The sequence below is a fragment of the Amaranthus tricolor genome, chromosome 6, assembly GCF_026212465.1.
Source record: "Amaranthus tricolor cultivar Red isolate AtriRed21 chromosome 6, ASM2621246v1, whole genome shotgun sequence".
NCBI lineage: Eukaryota > Viridiplantae > Streptophyta > Magnoliopsida > Caryophyllales > Amaranthaceae > Amaranthus > Amaranthus tricolor.
Genome location: NC_080052.1, coordinates 28,361,334 through 28,383,248, shown reverse-complemented (window position 1 = coordinate 28,383,248; position 21,915 = coordinate 28,361,334). Strand labels below are relative to the sequence as shown.

The following is a 21,915-nucleotide window of genomic DNA, read 5'->3' as shown; positions in this document are numbered from 1 at the left end:
ATCATTGTTACTCATTTTTTTAATTTCACTCAATTTGTAAACGGTAGTGTATTTTATCATTTGAGTATAACTCACACTATTTTTTAGTTATAAAAATTTATATAGATTTGATCCAAATCATTTTAATATATATCAACCTAGCAATAACAAGTATTTTTCAATTATTATATGTAAAAATATAATTATTTTAAAATTGATACACAACCAAAAGAAAAGACAGAAGGAAGAAAAGAAGATAAAAAATGGAGGTAAAAAAAGAGTAGAAAGTGAGATTCTCTAAAGTAAATCCCATCAGTTTGTTTACCTTTTATGGGTTACATTGGATAAAATTAAACCCAAGGTCCTGAATCCTGATAAGATACAAATACAATTGGAGTACTTGTAGTTGTATGTAGTACTCCTAGTATGATGAGTAGATTAATTATTTGATTTATTAATGTTTGTCTCTTTCACTGACTAATTTTCTGAAAACTCTATCTTCTTCTTCTGATAGTTTATGCAGGGATCAGGAATCAGGATTCAGGATTCAGGATTGATGAGCCAGCTTCTACTTCTACTGCTCTTGGAATCCGTGATCATTTTTGGACCTATTCTTAATTTATTCACAGCTTGCCACATACTTCTTAATTTAGGGCCGCCCTTAGGTTTTTAGGGGTCCTGCGCAAAAGAGTATTCATAAATCCTTAAACTATTGTATATATATGTAGAAAAGTTAACCTTAATATTAGTTAAAAATTAAAATTTTTTAGGACCTTAACTTTAGACACGGCTTGCACTTATTTAGGACCAGTACCGCTTTTACTAATACATTAGATTTATTTCATATTGTAAAAATTAACAAGTGAGTCATCACTTTGTTAAGTTGTGAAATGCGTAAAGTTCACTGAATCGTAGAAAAATAAATGGTTCTAAATACGTATTAAGTGTTTGACTGCATATGACTTTTTAAATTTAGGAGCCTTACATATTAGTTGTCTAGTCGATATTCTCTCCAATTTACTATATTATCCCATTTGTGTTGGGCGCTAGAATTAAGAAATGGAGAGAAACACATAAAATGGTATTCCTATGTGGTATTTTGACATAATATACCCTTTAAATTTCAATCCATCGTCATACCTATCACTTAGGATATTTTGTAATTATAAATAGTTTATGAGGACAATTTGATAAAACATCTATGACAGACACAATTAAGGTGAACTAAATTAATAAAAAAAACAACATTTATAATGTATTGAAGGGAGTATATTTTTTGAAATGGAGTATTAGTTTATGTTGTTTTTGTTTTAGTTTAGTTATTTGTTCTTAGGCCTTATAATTTAAAAAAAAAAAATAAAACAATTTTTTTATAGATACTGGACTAGTGGGTGTCTTTGGATATTTTTTGGTTGATTTATAAGACTTTTAAAAAAGTTAATTTTTAAATAAGTTGAAAAAATATTTTTTTTACTAAAGGATGTTTGGTAAATGATTATGTCTTGTAGGTCTTTTTTAAGTAGATAAATATATTGTTCGATTGGTTAGAGATATTTTTTTTATAATAAGCAAAGTGAATACTTTATCTGTTCAAAAAGATATTTGGTAAAATTATGTATAAGTTGTTTATTATTTCTTATTTATTATAAAATAATAGATTAACTTTCAAAAACAAATGAAAAAAGCCAATCAAGGTATTAATATTTATATTTTAGTTTAAAAGTCAACTCATAAACTTTTATTTGTTGAAAAGTTATTTAGAAGTACTAAATATTTTTAGTTTGGAAAACTAAGTTTTAAAAAAAATCAAAAAACTACTGTATATAACTCTTTTTTTTATATAAATTTGGCTTTTGCGTGATAAAAAAAATAAATTAAAAGCTGGAGTAATTACTTAGCTAGGCCTTTTCTTTATGGCTCTTATTTATAGAAGTTCACCTAGCATTTACTACTCCTATAGCTTTTGGTGTAATTTGGAGGCATTGCTAGCTAAAAGCCAAAGGAAGATTCCTGGTTATATTCTCTTTCACCAAAACAACCAATTATGAGTTCCTAGATTTCAATCAATTTTAGCCTATGTTTAATGGTCTTATAGACTTATACTTGCTTCACTTTTGTATCAACCATTATTTACTATATGGATCCATTTTCATTAACCAATTATTTGAAGAACTTGTGTTGGACATTTGATGTGTTAAGCTTAAAACAATTTTTTTTTACAATTTAATTCAACATCACATACAGATATTAGAATACTTATCACTTTCACTCCATTATTGGTTCACAAATACCGAGATTACCACATATACTAGTACAAAGCAACAAATTATTTTATTATTGCATAATGCATCTTATATATATATATATATATATATATATATATATATATATATATATATATATATATATATATATACTTCCTCCATTCCATTATACTTGCTACATTTGACTTTTTACGCAATCCAATGTGTTATTTTGTTCATTTTATATATTGACTTATGCACTTTTAAAAATTATAAAAAGTTAATATTATGAAAGTATACGATTAGACGATTCGAATAAGATCCCACTTGACTATATTTTTACTTACATATTAGCCACAATATACAAAATAAGCTTGAACGATGAATAGTGTCTAAAACGAAATGTAGCAAGTATTTCAGAACGGAGGAATATATATATATATATATATATATATATATATATATATATATATATATATATATATATATATATATATATATATATATATATATATATATATATATATAAAAGTTCATATAAATTTATTTGGCTTTTTTGAAGTAAAAATGAAGATATATTTATTTTTGTATGCATTACTTAAGTTCTAAGTATGTAATGTTATAAATCTATAATGAAGATGAATATCTATTCATATGTCTTACTTTGCAATATAACAATACTAATAGACATCTTATGTTATTACTTATTTGGTATAAATTTATTCAACCAAAACTTATATGTATGACATTATAGAATCTGAAAATAATAGTAGTAAACTAATCTAATTGGTATATAAATTAAAGTTAATTTATAGTAAAATATAATAATCACCTTAAATAATTGAATATATTTTATTTTTATAATTTGTCACTAATTTATATTTAGTATGCATTCTTGATTAAAGGACATCTAATTTCATCAACTAGTCCTCTTGGTAACTCTGGTGAAGTATTCATTTATATACTAAATTTGACCTATTAAATTATAAAAAACAAAATAATTGTGATTAATAAATCAAATTGAGAGTATTATTATTTTATCGAAAAATTGTCTAAAAGAAATATGATATTTCATTCATTCACTGCGAATAATTTATCTTTAGATTATTTTCTAATAATCCAATCTTTATTATGTTTTGTCTTCCACCATACCCAGTGATCTAAATCACCGTAACCCTATCCCCTGAACCACCACAATCACACCCCTCTCCTAGCCTACAGTGGTACGCTAGAGTAAATATACATTAAAGATGAAATTATAAAAAAAATAATCAATATATGAGATTATTCACAATAAATAAGTAAAATATTAGATTATTTTCAATAATTTTCTCCTATTTTTATTTGTATAATAAAAAAGTATATGGAGATGAGAGTTTTATCTTTTTATCTTTGCATTTTTAGCGAGTGTACCACATACACTATACTATGGTGCATCATGCAGTTATTAGTTCATAATCATGAATAATGTGATCGTGATTCATTCCTGAATTTATACTTTCACTAACATAATACCAATAACTTTTCAACAGTTGAGGAGTTTATTGCCCTTTTTTTAAAAAAGAAAAAAACTTTTTATTTATACTCTAAATCATCACAAGAAAGAAACATAAAGTTGTACTTCCTCAACCAAAAAAAAAATAAATTAATTAAAAATAAAGTCTCAACTAAAAAAATAAATAAAAATACACCCTTTTGCCTTCCTATATAGAGGGTATAGGATTAGGAACTCTCATTTCCTCTCAAACTGACTTCCTGTTTCTTCTTTTAAATTTTTTCTTCAAACCCATTTCAGTTTCTTTTTTTTTTTTTAAATTTAAATTTAAACTTCACTAAATTAATTTTTTTTTATTTTCATAACTAAAAAAAACTAGCCATGGCAGGGCCAGGAAGACATGATTGGAAGTATGTAAAAGATGAAGAGTTTAAAGAAGCAGAAGTATGGGATGTTATGGAGGAAATCAAAGAAAATTCAAGTCCAAAACTCAGAAAACCATCTAAGAATTCATCTTTTAGTGTTAATCCAAGAATCATACCCAAATCATCATCATCTGATCATCAAAAGCAGTCATCAGCACCTGTGGATATTCCTGATTGGTCTAAAATTTATGGTAAGACATTAAGGAAAATGAAAAATGGTTGTACTTCTACTTCATGGGTTGATTCTCATGGGTATTATCTTAATGGTAATACTTATCATCATCATCATCATAATGATATAAATGGATGTTATGATGGTGGTTTTTATGATGATGATGATGGTAATGTTAATGATGATGATGATGATGATGATATGGTTCCACCACATGAGTTTCTTGCTAAGAAACTAGCTAGAAGTCAGATCTCTTCTTTTTCTGTTTATGAAGGGATCGGTAGGACTCTTAAAGGAAGAGACCTTAGTAAAGTAAGAAATGCTATTTTAACTAAAACTGGTTTTTTAGAGTAAATTTTAAACTATTTTATTTAATTTTTGGAGTTTTATTCACAAATTTCTTATCTTTTTTATTACATTATTATTTATATAATTTAAATTATTCGATCAACTTTTTAATCTCTATGTGATCTGCAATTTTAATATGAGTGGCACATCATCCAATGGCATCATGAAATGAAGTAAAAAATTAAACTAAACCATCATCATTATTATCATTATGATGAATATGATGATGATGATGAATGTTGTATCATTGATGGATAATGAAATGAGCATGATGAGCCATGGTCATTATTGACATGGTTGTCTGTTTCTTAGTGACAAGGAGGTCCCCATTTATGTCCTTTTCATCTTTTTAATTACTTAGCTACTTAGCTTAAGGGTGTAATGTAATCATTAAGTAGAAATGGGAGATTAATTTAGGAGTATTTTTTTTTTCTTTTCTTGTGGTGGGGTTTTCCCATAGTTGGTGAGTTAAATCAGTAGAGTTGCCTAGTTTTGTGATATTTTGTTTTGGCAACCTCTGAAATTTTGTTAGGAACAAGTTCTATTAAATATATATGAGGAATATTTAATGTGGCTAATTAATTATTAGTATTTTATTAGTGTTTTTATTTGTGTAATTCATCTGTTTCAATTAACTTCAAAGTATTATTATAAATATTTAACTATTAATGGAGACGAATTTAAGAATGTTAAATAGGTATCCTAAATTTATAAAGAATAGGAGAGTACTAATTTATAGAATTAGTTTTTTCCATATAATTGTTTATAGAAATATTTGACTTATCATAAGGCCATGTCAGTAAACAATTTACTAATTCTATCTTTTCTTTATTTTGAAGTAGTTGTTTCATTGGTTATTTATAATATATATTGCGGTAAATGCTTGTATGAATTGTTTGTCATAACAACTAAATATTGCAAACCTAAATATATATTTTAGTGGTTCTTCGAATTGGGCATGGCATTGTCCACAAATGTTTAAAGTAGAATTGTAGGAATGTCATTATTTTTGTTTGCTTTCTAACAACTGCTGGATAAAATCAGCAAATTTGTGGTACGTTCAGATTAATATACTATTCATTATGTTATTTTTATTGATAGAAGTATATCGTAAAAACTGCACATAGGTACAATTTTATGTGTTGGGGATGTGCTATGATGTTTGATGAAGAATAATAAATAAATTAATGCAAAGTAAACTAAAAAAACAGAGTAAGCAATAACAATGGCAAAACACAAGAATATATGAGGTATCTAATGATACCTCCCCTATCTTATCATTAATATAAACTCATTTACACTAATGACTCACCTTGCAAAGCTTTAAGAATAATCTCCTAAAGCAAAGATTGAACCTTTACTTCAATCTCTCACAAATATGCAAATACAAAGAGGAAGAACTCTTATGGTGTGAACCTTAGTTTTACCCTCTTGTATATGTCTCTCCCTATGCCCTAATGATGTTTTAAGACTCTTTATATAGCCCTAAAACATATTAGAATAACCTAGGACAAACGGGCTTAAAGCCCACAAAAAATGAAACAAAAGAGAAACTGCTGCGCGAAGAGACCTGCTGCTTGCTCGGGTCGAGCTTTCTCGCTTGCCTGGTCCAGCCACTGACCAATAGCTGCTGTCTGTCTCTTCTTGCTTGGCTCGATCGAGCCACTCATGCTCGATGGGTCGAGCAGCCTTCAAGAGGTCCCAAACCTCGTGCCTTGCCTTCACTAAGACACCCCAAATCATCACCATCAATCACTTCATCGAGTGAACCAAACTTTACCACTCCATATCCCATGGTACACCCCACACCACTCTCAAGTGTGCAAGACATGGCATAATCTATGAGGTGCTCAAAGTCGACATCAATATTGTGGAAATTGGCTCTTGATTCAACATTATGTATTATGTAGCAACAGATATATAAACAAAGTACAGCTAATTCAATAACATAAAACAATCATCCTTTATTTTTACACATATTTCTTTATAAACCAATTTAATTGATAACTATTGTAATACATAGTAGTGATAAAAATGGCTAATACTCTCTCCGTACCACTATATATATCTTTAATCTCTAATGAGGACAAATCAATTATTGCTAAATTTACATTTTAGGCTATTGGTGAACTAATCAAGAAAAATGGATAAAAGTGAGAAAATTAGAGAATTATATAGATTAGATGAAAATAAAGTTGGCTTTGTGAATGAAAATAAATGAAAAAGTATAAATTATGACCAAAAATAAAAATGAAATAAATTTAATAAAACAAACTAAAAAAATCAAATTAAATTCAATGTGCAATTGCAGAAAAAAGGAATATCTTAATTGAAGCACATCATTAGATCATCCAAAAAACAAGGCATACCATGATAAATATGAAATGAGCAACTCCCATTAAACTTGTCTTATTTTCTTTTTGAGAAGAAATTTTCAAATTGTGGCAAAAAACAATCGGTATTAGTTATTACAATGTTCATTCATGAACTTTTAAGAATAAGATTAACAAGAAAACGATGAGTAGTATATGGAGTACATTCCATTGTTTAGTTTAGCCAGGATCAGCGAGATAAATGGTGCCTAATTACCTCTCAAGATGAGCAAGGACATCACAGAACCAAGAAAACGATGCATAAGCATGGCCGTCGATTAGCATTTGTAAAGCGGTCTATCGCACAAAACCCCATTATTAGAGAGACCCTAAAAAATCCATTTTTATACATATTTAATTTATTGTAAAGTACCACGATTTTATCATATACTAGTATTTTGGATTTTTTTTCTTTAAATTGTAAGGGTCTATAACATAACTTTAGCACAGGGCCCCAAAATTTACGGGTGGTATCTCATCACTTAAATAGACTATAAAGAAGGACCCATATGTCATCAGCAGCAAGTGACTTCACAATGTGCAGCTGCGACAGAACCACAGCTCGAACGTCCCCAAATCACCAAAAAGAATTGACAGCCACCACTGTACAGCTTACTGCTTTTGGAAGATGCTAATGACAGTATCTGAATGAAAGAGGAGAAAAGTTTAAATTAGGCCACATTATTCAGCACTTCAGATAGAAAGCACTGAACAGGAAAAAATCTACACGATAGCATAATAATCATACGGAAAAATATTTAAACAAAGCATTTCTTTCTGAAATATCTTGGGCATATTTTTCGCTGCTTATTCCAACCTAATTACTTGACATCAGAACTAAATGTTCTCTCAATCAAACTCTCTAGTGACTACCTATCTTATTTAGTATCTCATCATTTGGAGTGTTTCACTACTTGAAGGCTGAAGCCACAAGTGCCAACCACAAGATTTTCTTACATATGGGGGGTTATGAGGTTAGCTAGCTGGCGAGCAGAGCAGTGTAATAGGTGCAGTACCTTCTGCCTGACAGTAATATCATCAATAATACCCGACTTGAGCATGGTTACGATATTTTCAAGATATTGCAGTACATATGCAAAAAAATTCAGAATATATAGATACATGAATTATATCTCATTAGGTTGATCAGATTCATGCTTCTACAGCAGGTACTTGGCAAACTGTTGAACTCTACACTTGTTAATCCTCCAATTATACTTCTAGTCAAGCCTCAAATAAGTAAGAACGCATCAAATATGAGATCGCTGGTGTGACTGGAGTCGGTGAGAGCAAGAAGAGGATAAGAAAGAATTTTAGAAGTCTGACGAATGAAAGAGATGAATTTTTTTAGGGAATTTAGAGCCATACTATTGGTGTATGACTCTAAGGTGAAAGTCAGAGAAAGAGTATTTAATAAAAAAAACTTTCAAAAAATGTTCAAAAAAAAGAAAATATAAGTAGAAGCAAAGAACAGAGAGGGTTATAGGGGCTGAAAATAAAGAGGCAATACAAACAGGGAAGTTAGTTGGCACAGATGCTGTGAATTTTGAAACTTCCTTTTTAAGAGCATTTGTGCTAGATTTTTTATCCTTATACTCGGAAATTGGCAGAAGAATTTAACCCTTCGCTTTCCTTATATCATTTTAATTTGAAATGATAAATTGATAATAAAGGTTATTTATCATATTCAATTCACAATTATCAAGCATTTCACTCTCCATTTCTCTTTATTTGCCCAATTTTGCTCTTTGCATAATTTTTTGAGAAATGCATAAAAACTACCCATAAGTGACAGGAATATCTCTAAGGAAAAATAACATCAACACAAAAAATTAAAATAAACCTTAACCCTCTACTCCATAATACCCTTGCCCTTAACACTCAAATGCTCAATCCAACCTCAACCTTCAACTAACCATAAACCTTTCCCCATCCCAACCACCTAGATAAACCACAAGCTGGAGTAAAGCAGGGCAAAGAGCAATCATAACATGAGAGACATAATTCAAATTGAGGAAATATATAGACAACTTGGAGCGGAAAGTATAGAAGACAAGATACGTTGATTTGCTTTGTTTCATCTAGGCAACTCCATATTGTTGTGATCAAGGTTTTGCATTATTATAGTTGAGTTCTCCTTTTGACAATGTTTTGATGATGCTTATAATCATCATATGTATAAAGTGAAAAATAATTGAAAAGAAAAGAATCAATAGGATTGAAGATGACATTTAAACTGCTATTTGAAGTCTAATGTACATACTAGACTATGAAATGGAGAAATGAGTGTAAGCCAAAACCGAACTCATTTGAAGTGGCAGAATGAATTAACATGTAACAATAATGTTAAAACCTTAATTCCAACAGTGTGGTACAAAGATTCTGAACTGGGTCAAATGTAAAATGGGATGCAAAAAGAGATGTCAACATAATAAATAGGCTTATGGCCCAATTCTAAATTTGATGGGTGGTAGATAGCTCACTTTTAAAAAATTGTTTCAATCAACTAGCTCAACCCTAAGTTCCTTTCTCTTTACAGCGGTCCAGAATGAGATAATTCGATCGATACAAAGAGACATGTCTTGCTGCATGTTGTTTGTTGATAACATAGTTTTTGTAGATGAGACTAGGGACAAGGGAGGGAGCATATGCTAAGTTCAAATGTTGAAGAAAAGAGTTGGAGTCTTGAGGATTCAAATTAAGTTGAAGCAAGACAGAGTAGATGAAGTGTAACTTTAGCACAAACAAGAAAACAGAGACACAAAAAAGCTAGAAGAGAAGATATCATTTCAAATAGATACTTCAAATACACTAGGTTCATATTTTAGAGCAGTGGGGCATCCAATCTTAAAAGTGATTACTTACCTTGGGTTCAAATTACTATAACTTTGAAGTGATCACTTATAATCTCAAAGTGATCAATTAGAAAAATAAGTTGATGTATGGGCCGGTCTCATAGTGATAAGGTCTCATACTAGACTTGTTCTATAATTTGGAGTTCATGAACAATTTTGCTTGTGGCTTTTCCCTCATTTTTTTGTGAATGTTTTCCCCCTTCCCATACTTAAAGCTTCAATGAAATCAATTCTCCCCTTTGCTTAAAATAAGTTGGAACTTACCCACACTAGTTAGCTATCAAGTAATAAGGTAGACTTTAACCTTAGCTACTTTTGGAATTGAGGCTCTAACATCATCAAGATAGCCATTAACCCACAAATAACATGTATTAACTACACAAAGGAACCAGGAAAGATCACATTTCACAAAATCAAACACAATTCAAATAAACCCAACAGCATAAAATGGCAAAAAATTCCCCAAAAAAAGCAACAGGAATGAAAGAAAAACACCTTCAATAGCCCAGATATTATCACGTCAAGCAGCTACTTGAGCATCAGCTGAGAAAGTGAAACAAGACTTTCAACCTAAGAAACTACAGCTTCAACATCAAATATGTCAATCCTCTTAATTTCCTCCGATTCAGGATCATATAAAGTATGCTCACCATAAACCTCTCCAAGCAACAACAATTCTCCACCCTTCAAAGTTACCATAGGCCTTCTAGGCCCACCTTCTAGATCAATATTAAACAGTTTGTTCCATTGATATGTACCAGAATCCTTATCAACCTTCATCCCCCAAATGTAATGCCTAGTTATACTAGAATCAAATTCACCAAAACGAAGAACCGAAATCGCCAATAACCCATGATAAACCCACAAAGATTGGTACCTCATTTCTCCACCAGTAACACACTCAACTGGTACTTCCATCCCTTTAAAACATTCCTTTTCAAAATCAAACTCTAATACAAAGAATCTATCTTTCCTTTCATTGCTATGACAACCCCAATACCCGACCCCATTGACAAACGTACAAGTTGAGTTCGCCCACAATGTGTTCGATAAAATGCCTGAACAGAAATCCATACCCAAACACTTCCAACAATTCTCCCTTAAAGAATAAATTTCTACCGTACAATGCGCGACATCCAAATACACAACCCTAACCACTTTATAATCCTCACACCCAAACCCCAACCCACAATAGAATTTCATTATTTCAACATTGAAGACCCAGAAAACAGCCCAGTAAACTCAGAACTCGGGATTTTCACTTTCTCACTTGTTGATGGATTCCATAGGAACAAATCACAATCCACATCAATCCCACTAAAAAAACCCATATACACAAGAATACAAAGGACTCCATTAATGGAGTTGGAAGTAACAAGTTCAACTCTTGTGGGTCGAATAGTATCACATTCTTGGTCCGTGGGTAATTCTTGAGGAACTTTAATGGTTGAAAGTTCGGACAAAGAGTCATTAAATAGAGAAAATTGGATTGAAGTGACATAAGAAGGGAGTAAAGGAACTGGGTGAGGATGTTTAAGGAGGAGAAATTTAGAGTTTGCAGAAGAGTGATCATTGTAAGAAAAAAATGAAAGAAGATGATGTGATTAAGAAATGCCATGATTTGCAGACTGATGAAAAGCGTTGAATGGATTTGGCAGGAAGAAGGAGGATTTCTGTCTCAATCGCTAATGGAAGGACGGTCGCCATTGATGAAAAATTGTATGTGATCAAGGATCGAGGGTTTGTTATTTGTCGATTTGATTTGCATGTTTACGTATGAGTTAGTTGATTCAATGTACTTTCACGGTTATATATTAAATTTTACAAATTTAAAAATTATAAAAACTTAATATGCACAATTCAAACAAGATACCACTTGATTATATTTTTCCTTACATATTAGCCGTAATAAATAAAATAATCTTAAACAATAAATAGTATCAATAATCTTTCTATAGCAAGTATTTCAGAATGGAGGAAATAGTTTATTATTTTAGAATGATCACGTGCGTCATTTATAAGTGATTACCTATGTAGTTGATCATTTTTTATAGTCTCTCTTATAACTTTAAAATGCTCAATCACAACCTTAAAGTGATCGATTAAAGAAATGAGCTAATTTATGAGTTCTTCCGCATGTGACATTTTATTTTTTTACCCAATTTAGTGCGTAATTTTGACATTTTATATCTTAAACTATGCATAACTAAAAGATATAAAAAATTGATATTATAAAAATGTATATGTAACACCCCGGCCCAATGGACTACCGGTGACTACTTATGAAGACTGTAGACTATCCCCACAAACCAACACAAGTCTTTCCAGCGCACTTTGGCCTCACTCGTGCGCGCCCGGGAAAACTTCCCAGGAAGTCACCCATCCTAAGATTACTCCACACCAAGCACGCTTAACTGCGAAGTTCTTAGCAAATGAGTTCTCATTAAAAGAAGATGCACCTTGTTAATATAAGTAGTCTATCAATTCCTTTTCAAACTAATTCTGGGGTATTACAGTATAATTAGACGATTCACATAAAATTGACATATATATATATATATATATATATATATATATATATATATATATATATATATATATATGTTTGTATATATATATATGTATATATATATATGTATATGTATATATATATATATATATATATATATATATATATGTATATGTATATATATATATATATGTATATGTATATATATATGTATATGTATATATATATATATATATATATATATATATATATATATATATATATATATATATATATATATATATATATATGTATATATATATATATATGTATATATATATATATGTATATATATATATATATATATATATATATATATATATATATATATATATATATATATATATATATATACATATATATATATATATATGTATATATATATATATATGTATATATATATATATATATATATATATATATATATATATATATATATATATATGTATATATATATATATATGTATATATATATATATATGTATATATATATATATATATATATGTATATATATATATATATGTATATATATATATATATATATATATATATATATATATATATATATATATATATATATATATATATATATATATATATGAGTATATATGTATATATATATATATGTATGTATATATATATGTATATATATGTATATATATGTATATATATATATATATATATATATATATATATATATATGTATATATATATATGTATATATATATATATATATATATATATATATATATATATATGTATATATATATATGTATATATATATATATGTATATATATATATATGTATATATATATATATATGTATATATATATATGTATATATATATATATATGTATATATATATATATGTATATATATATATATATGTATATATATATGTATATATATATATATATATATATATATATATATATATATATATATATATATATATATATATATATATATATATATATATATATATATATTGTGTGTCTATGTGCTTGTGTGTGATGGCAAGTTACTGATATTTTGTTTAAAAAATAATGAAAAAGGAAAAAAAAGGAAGAAGTCGAAAAGGATAAAAGAAAAAGAGATATGAAATAATAATTAAAATTTATTTCTATATTTATTTAGGTCTTTAGGGTGAAAGGGAACATAAAAGAATAACCTAGTTTCTTTTCAAATCTTTTTAGCTATATTTGTAAAAATTAATAAATTTGATCCCTTAAAATCAATTCTTTTCATTTAAAATTATTATTGAAAGGAAAATATATAGATCTATCGTTTTCTTTCCCTCTAATTCTTAGTCTAAGACAAACATATATATACAAGCAAAATGATTGTAATTTGTGAAAATTTTCATTTAGGTAAAAATAAGGGAATTTTCATATGGTAGCATCTAGTTTTCATGAAACGCCAGTGGTAGCATTTTTGTAAGATTTTTTCACATGATAGCATTCAGTTTATGCAATATCTAACTACCGTAGCATATTTCGTTAAATTCTTGTTAATTTCCGTTTAATTCATCATTTTGTAAGATTTTTTCCTCATGGTAGCATCCAGTTTTTGCTCTCAAATGTTTAATTCACCATTTTAACTTTTAAATTCATCGATTAATTTATCAACGTCTTTAAATGATATAACAATTAAGTAGATATGTATAAGTGCTTGGAATTATTTATTAGTGTTTGTAATGCATCTTTTGAATTTTATAATGTCAATAATTTGAATGAAAATGAAATTATTACAACATCTAAGGGTGTTGATAAATTAATCGGTAAATTAAAAGTTAAAATGGTGAATTAAAGAGCAAAAACTGGATGTTACCACGTGGAAAAATCTTACAAAATGATGAATTAAATAGAAATTAACAAGGATTTAACGAAAAATGCTATGACAGTTAAATAGTACGTAAAGTGAATACTACCATATAAAAAAATCATACAAAAATACTACTATTAACATTTTATAAAAACTAAATGCTACTATATAAAATTTTCTTAAAAATAATTATGCATACTACTATATTGTCCCATCAAAATATTAGTTGGATTATCAAATAGCTTAGTGATTATCATATCTAAATTGTCATGCACTCATGTGGTTGGTGAAATGTTGGTGGTGGTACAGCCCTAGTGGGGTCTTCTTCTTTACTCCATTTGTTTGCACTATGAACTAGATCATCAAAATGTACTCTTAAGAATTCTTTAGCTCTTCAATAATTTTATTTTTGGAAACCCAATTATAAATTCATATAAAATTACAAATAGATATATCGAATAATAGTGTTAATATAAAATTACTACAATTGATTAAACTATATGAGTGGGGAGGAAGGTAGACAGGAAGACAGCAACAGAGCATCAAATTTGGTAAAGAAATCAGTTTTGACTTCATACAAGTATTTGTAAACCAAGTTCCATTACTTTCTGCACTGTTATACATTTACAAATTACAATATCTCCAGAAAGTTTCTGTTTTTCCCCTTTGTAAATGAGCTTTGTGAGAAAAAACCCAGAACAAAAATGTCGGTGAAAAGCAGAATTGGAGTAGGAGGAAATGAACCCTCTTCAAGAAAGTTCCTACCGAGGCAATTTGTGATTTTGCTTTGCATTGGAAGTTTCTGTGGGGGAATGTTCTTCACTCAGAGGTAAAGTTTCTATCTTTCTGGGTATTTTTGGAATTTTTTGTTTCTGCAAATTTTGTTCCTAGATGTGGGTGTTTTCTTCTTGTAAGTTTATGATTCTTTAATTGCTTTATTGTGTATTCAATCAAGTGGGTTTATAAAGACTTGATTTTTATTGGGTTTGGTTAGTTTAATTTTGATTTCTGGAAATTGGCATTGGGGGAATTTGTGTTAAATAATGTTAGGTTTTGGTGGGAGTAGAAGCAATTGATTGAGATATTGATGCAGAAATTAGGAATTGGATTGTGCCTAGGGCTCATAACTAATTTTGTATCTCAAAGCAGATTAATATATGATACATTGGCCTGATTTTTATCTAAGAGGATTTGGGGGAATGTTGTGAAAATGAAACTAGGATCAGCTGAGATCAACTGTAAATTTTAAAGGGATGAACTATCGACTACAACACCAACAAAGCCAAAGCTTTAAACCCAAAAGACCGAGATCGGTTATATGAACCATGAATCATTCCTAATAATCGTTCACATGAATTCTCTATTATCTAATAGTTAGAAAAAAGTGTCAATGGAGTGGTCATACTTCATATAGGCAGATCATTCATGAACCACCAAGGAGATGGGTGAAACATTGTTGAGAGCATCACTTACGGGAGTCTCTGGTAGCATTTGGATGACGTTGTTTGCTGCCGTGCTTTGGACAGCTGTAATGTGGCAGAGATCGGAAGTGTATTGGCTCAATGGTGGATACTTAGAGTTTGTGCAGGGATGGCTTTGCGTTTTTCTTTTTCGGAATGATTTTCAGGTTGGTAGTCCAACCTGATCATCCTGAGTTTTGGTAGCTCTTTTAGATGTAGGCAGTCTAGCTCTTTTAGGTTTAGCCATTCAAGATCATTGGGGTGAAGGAGGCAACATTGAGTGAGAATTGAGGTACTGTATCATCCCTTGTTGAGTTGCTGTTGTCACTGCATGAAAGCGATGTTACTCGCACTTAAAATCTCATATCAAACACAATTACTTGTCAGACAATTGAAGCTTGTCTATTTCACAAGAAAATTTGCAAGATTTCTTGCTCCTAAGCTAAACCGCCAAAAACCCATATTCACGTTCAAGTATCAACTATCAAGGGTACCGCTGATTGAGCCATTACGCAGAATCCGAGCATCTTAGCTAAAAAGATATTTTTGTGTCCAAGTATCAACTATCAAGGATTAGGCACTGCTGATTGAGCCATTAGGCAAATTCCGAGCATCTTAGCTTGAAATGTAGCAACGTACTCCTGATGTGAAGTTAATAGAACTGGAATTTGGAAGGATTGGATCAACTGGAATACATGAGGAAACTTGCCTCAGTGAATCCTGTTTTCTTTTTCTAATACGTGTTTGACCCTTCGAATTGTAAGGTTAAACATAAATTACCCTATTGTGTGAATCCGTACTTGAGCTCGTGTAGGTGTCAATTTGCATCGTGAAATTCGTTACTCCTTATCGTCTATTGGCACTATCAATTTGTTAACGGGTGCTTGGATCACCATCACAATTGTTGATAAGTGAAAGAAAAGGTAATGTTTGCTACATTTTGTAATTAGTAGTTGCAAATGTGCTTGGGTTTGGATAGTGACTGATTACTGAATGGTTTAAAGTTCACGAGAATAATCTTTTACAACTAATATCATATTATTATCCTAAAACTCTTATCCTAGTAAAGGTATATAGTATTATGAGACGAGGGAGTAATATATTGTAGCAACGTTAATTTCACCTATATAAACATTGCAAGTGGCCGCTCCTGTGAGCTGTGATTTATCAAACATAATCTCTTGAGTCTTGAGCACTCATGAAAACTTGGATGTAGCTGAAGGCAGTGGCGATCTAGGATTTATTTATATTAAGTGGGGGTCAAAATTAGAGTCAACGTAGTATAAATTCAATCCCGCTAACAAACTATCAGGAGTGACCAGTGGTGTCCAAAAGTGTCCATATACTTCCTCCGTTCTCAAATACTTGCAAAGTTTTCCTTTCAATGCACTAATTTAATCCTTAATATCTATAATTATGTATAATAAAAAATTATAAAAATTTGATATTAATAATCTTTGTATCGAGACGAATCAAACAAGATCCCACTCGACTATATTTTTACTTATAGATTACAAATTAATCACAAATGGGAGATAAGTGAATAGTGCTTGTATTTCTGACGTTGCGACTATATTGGAATGGAGGAAGTATTTAATTCCTTTTAGATAAATCAAAAAGGAGGTCGATCGATGATAATCATAAATTCATAATTTCTTTTTTGCTAATGGCGCTGAACGCTTATTTTTCCTTTTCAAGTGATTGAAGTTCCTTCATAACATCATGCATGTCCCAGGATGTGGTTGGTGCCTGAAGGAAAAGATGAAATGAGTACAAGAAGAAGCACCGGTGAAGGCTTATCCATGTTACGTGACCAAAAGCAGGTGTTTATCCCCTTACAAATGTACTCCCTCTTTTCTCTAAAATGCGATCATTTAAGTTAAACTAATCTGAAATTCCCAATCTATTACCTTAATTTCTTTCTCGCATCAGTTTTTTTTTTCTTTTTTTCTCTTTAAACTATCTAAGTAATAACATGCTCTTTCTTCCAAGAGCTTATATTGTTTTTTGGATGTGAGCTATCATCGTATCTCGTGAGCAAAACAAAACATAAGCTGTTTATCTATTCAATAGTTCTCATCTCGTCTAAATATGAAGGTTATACGGCATGAATTCGATCACGGTCCTAGGGAAATATCCGTGAAAGACAAGAACATACAGTAAGCTCTCCTGTTGCTTGGAAAATAATTTCAACTAAACACCGACTTTATTTCTTTAGCAGTGCTTCTGCAAAATTCTGTTGATGACTATACTTGATACAGGTCACTGGAACTAACAATTTCAAAACTCGAGGCAGAACTCGCTACTGCAAGAGCAGCTCAGGAATCAATAATGAACGGATCTCCTGTAGCTGATAGCCTGAAATTTTTGGACCTAACTACGAAAAGAAAATATTTAATGGTCATTGGTATTAACACTGCTTTCAATAGCCGGAAACGAAGAGATTCAGTTCGGGCTACTTGGATGCCACAAGGTATGTACATCATCTTATTTTGGGCGTTCATTTTGTCATATTGCTGCCTGTTGTCTATAAGGGCAATTTCAGAAGGTAATATGAAAATCCTTTTGGTTTAAACAGGTGACAAAAGAAAGAAGTTAGAGGAAGAGAAAGGCATTGTTATTCGATTTGTTATTGGCCACAGGTAATGCTTTCCTAGGTTTTGCAGTCACGATTTACAAAACAATTCGTAATAGAAGAATTATTCATGAATAAATGCTCGTATTACCTTGACGGCCCGTTTGGTTTGTGGTAGTAAATGGTTATAATGAGAATGATTTATTGCGTAAAATTTCATCAAAAGTTCCATTCCCATGGTGATGAAACTTTGATCACAAAAAAGTTTTTTTGTTTACAAATTTCCATTACCACCTAATATCACCTCTCCTAATTGGAATGAATTTTATGAAGAAAATGAGATGATTAAAGTGGGACAAACATAGCCATCAAGGTAGCCAAGAGAATTTTCAACCAAAATTACACTAGTTTTCATTCCCATTACCACCATTTAATACCATCTACCAAGCGGACCGTGAGTACTTTTTTGTTCTTTCTTTCTCCAAGAATGAAATTGCTTTTTTTTTTTTTGATTTAATTTGAGGGATTACGTTTGGTTAAGAACAATTGTGCACCAATATAACTATATAGATTATATTGTCTTCAGTTCAACTACCGGTGGCATTCTTGATAAGGCTATTGAAGCAGAGGATAAAAAGCATGGAGACTTTTTGAGACTGGTGTGTTCTTTTTCCATCTCGATCTTAGTGAGAAAAAACTAATGTTTTATCAACATTTGATGGCGTATATTTAATATTCTAAGCAGGAACATGTAGAGGGCTATATGGAACTCTCAGCCAAAACCAGGGCGTACTTTGCTATGGCCGTTGGATTATGGGATGCTGACTTTTATGTAAAAGTTGATGATGATGTTCATGTTAATATAGGTAAAGAAGTTGATTTATCGCCTCCAATCTTTTAAATGCCTCTGAATAATAACTTTGAAGTGTCTTCTATTTTAAGCTAAGTAATTTACTTGGAGAAAGCTATCAATCCAAGATTACATATGTACTACTCTATCTCTTTGAATTTGCTACATTACACTTACAAAGTTCTCTCTTCAATTTGCGTGAAGTAGCAAATTCAAATGGATGGAGGGAGTATTGTGAATTCCAAAATCCAATTTATTCTTGTTGGAATTCGATACATTTGAATTCCAAAATCCAAACATTCAGCTATGTTTTTGAATGTTTGGAAAGCATGTCATCCTCTTACATTTCAAAAGCAGTCCATTTTCATATATTCTTATCTTGCAATGAGGATATTGCACTTATCAGAGCACAATTCATTTAAATCTGTACTTCATTCTGATAGTTTTTGAACTTTGCTGCGGCAGCAACACTTGGGAAGATGTTATCCAGGCACCGGATGAAGCCTAGAGTATATGTAGGTTGCATGAAGTCCGGTCCAATCCTTGCTAAAAAGTAATATGAGCCTCCATCGTTTTCACTACACCAACGACCATGATATATAATAGCTACTGAAAGCCTGCTTTGTTCAACAGGGGAGTGAGATACCATGAACCAGAACATTGGAAATTTGGTGGAGAGGGAAACAAGTATTTTCGGCATGCTACAGGACAGCTTTATGCTATTTCAAAAGATTTGGCTACTTATATAGCGATTAATCAGTAAGCCTTTAACTTTTGCATCTTCTTGATTTGTACTCTATATTGCAAATTGATTTGTTACAATGTAGCCATAGGCCTTGACTGGTCAAGATGGTCAGGTTGGCGGATTTCGGGTTGAGTCATTTTCGGTCGGGTCAACTTTGAATCGGGTGTTTCTGTTTTGGTTGGTTTGGATCGACCTAATAGGTCAAGGGACGTTTTAAATTTTTATTTGTGTTACCTCCAAAGAAAGAACATTGTTTTCTTGGTTAGTAATATTTAACTCAATTTCTATTTGTGTTGCTTATGTTGATGCTTTGCTAGACATATATTGCACAAATTTGCGAATGAAGATGTTTCATTGGGATCATGGCTTATTGGTCTGGATGTAACACATGTTGATGACAAGGGACTTTGTTGTGGTACTCCACCAGGTAGGATTCTTTATATACAATGATCCATTTTCCGCGAAGTTTCCACCTTTAGGTCGCTTTGGAATCTCGGTATAGTCAAGAGAACGGTAAAGTGTAACCCACAATAAAATATCCGTTGAATTACGAATGCATCTCTGTTTCTTCTCTTTCATTTTCGTTTTCATGCCATCTAGATCAGTACACTATCATGAATCTTCTCCTGGAAAACATGTTTGTCAATGAAGATGCATTTCTTAACCTTTTAGACTAACATACTCCTATAAAGTTGTAAATCAGTTGAATAAGTAATCTTGACCAGTGTCACATGGTTTGTTAATCTCCTCACGAATGCGAATCAGGAAAAACGATTTGTGGTCAGAGTATTTTTGGCCATTATGAGCGAATTTCGGATTCAAAAGCGAATTAGTGTTAGATTATATAACATATATTGGGGCCTCAACCATCAGCTTAAGTGATATGCTATATACTCTAACACGCCGCTTCACACGAGAACCCAATGGGCTAGAAGTGTGGATAATATTCCACTTCAAATGAGGGGTGCTTGAGATTCGGACCATGACCTCTTGTCACGTGGCTTCTGATATCATGTCAAGGAACGAAATTAACCAAAAGCTTAAGCTGATGATTGAGGCCACAGGATATGTTATATACTCTTACAATTAGCTGGTGAATTATGTTACACGGATCTTGACCTTCTGTTCCATTTATAGATAGTGAAACTTGAAAACAATAGCCTTTCCTCGTTCCTGCTGATGTTTCACATATCTCGACAGATTGTGAGTGGAAAGCTCAGGCAGGAAACATCTGCGGGGCTTCATTCGACTGGACCTGCAGTGGTATTTGCCGGTCTGATGAAAGGATCTATGAGGTTCATCAGCGGTGTGGAGAAGGCGAGGAGGAAATATGGAAAGCCACGTTTTGAAAAATCTTATAGCGCAGATTGGGGAAGTGTGTATATCCTTCAGAAAATTTATTCATCGGAATCATACGATTCTGCACAAGTAAATGAAATACAATAGAGCAATGCAGTGTACACAGATACTGGTGGATTCGGTAAGGAAGAGCTTTTTCTGCTGCTATATTGTTATGCTACGTTATGGTGTAAGCGGAATCAAAAGGCAGCATCGTGAGAAAGGAAGAGCTGTATATCCTTATTTTGTTGATTTTTCTCAGATCAACTAGTTTACGAGAAGGTTTATATGTTTAGTCGGTCCAAGTATATGTACCTATATCTCGGGATTTCGATGGATGTCTCCTGTAATTAGGTATGTTGTATGCATTCATTTTATTACTTGATATGTAGCATTCTAATAAACATACCCCATTGGGAAGCTAGCCTTTTGTTGGTATGTTTATCCCTGGATGGGAAGCTAGCCTTTGTTATCCGACTCTTGAAAAAGAAAAAATTTTGTGAAATGTGCGTTTGACAATTGGTTACCGGTTGCTTCAATCGACTTGCTTAACAAAATGCGTATATCAATTGCTCGTATTCACTTAAGTTGATGTTTGAGTTGGTTTATGAAGATCTGTCGGTATTCATTGTTCGTTGATAACGATCCATTAGACAAATTGTTGTGTAAATAGTCGTAAATTAA

General features: G+C 31.0%; 3 protein-coding genes across 5 annotated transcripts; 2 read left to right on the top strand and 1 right to left on the bottom strand.

Annotated features, from left to right (window-relative positions):
• Positions 1 to 3,758: 3,758 nt before the first annotated feature.
• LOC130814459 (protein S40-4-like) lies at positions 3,759 to 10,535 on the top strand. Its single transcript, XM_057680527.1, has one exon. It carries the CDS (start codon positions 4,099 to 4,101, stop codon positions 4,666 to 4,668), a length of 570 nt encoding a protein of 189 aa, XP_057536510.1. The 5' UTR covers positions 3,759 to 4,098; the 3' UTR covers positions 4,669 to 10,535.
• Positions 10,418 to 11,658, bottom strand: LOC130815742 (putative F-box/LRR-repeat/kelch-repeat protein At1g11620). The gene is given in 3 exon segments (XM_057682225.1): positions 10,418 to 11,098; positions 11,101 to 11,472; positions 11,474 to 11,658. Coding segments are annotated over 3 exon segments (1,176 nt in total). The 5' UTR covers positions 11,597 to 11,658.
• Positions 11,659 to 14,466: 2,808 nt separating this feature from the next.
• Positions 14,467 to 21,757, top strand: LOC130814458 (probable beta-1,3-galactosyltransferase 2). 3 transcript variants are annotated; one of them, XR_009042419.1, is made up of 11 exons: positions 14,467 to 15,092; positions 17,459 to 17,546; positions 17,821 to 17,882; positions 17,985 to 18,196; positions 18,302 to 18,365; positions 18,885 to 18,957; positions 19,044 to 19,164; positions 19,614 to 19,701; positions 19,782 to 19,907; positions 20,006 to 20,320; positions 21,094 to 21,123. XR_009042419.1 is itself a non-coding variant. In XM_057680524.1 (11 exons), exons 1-11 carry the CDS (start codon positions 14,968 to 14,970, stop codon positions 21,240 to 21,242), a joined length of 1,218 nt encoding a protein of 405 aa, XP_057536507.1. In that variant the 5' UTR covers positions 14,467 to 14,967; the 3' UTR covers positions 21,243 to 21,757. The 3 variants fall into 3 exon arrangements, 2 of the variants coding, with proteins under 2 accessions (XP_057536507.1, XP_057536508.1); XM_057680524.1 differs by having other exon boundaries at positions 20,211 to 20,320; positions 21,094 to 21,757; XM_057680525.1 differs by lacking the exon at positions 17,821 to 17,882 and having other exon boundaries at positions 17,459 to 17,566; positions 20,211 to 20,320; positions 21,094 to 21,757.
• The last annotated feature ends 158 nt before the right edge of the window (positions 21,758 to 21,915 follow it).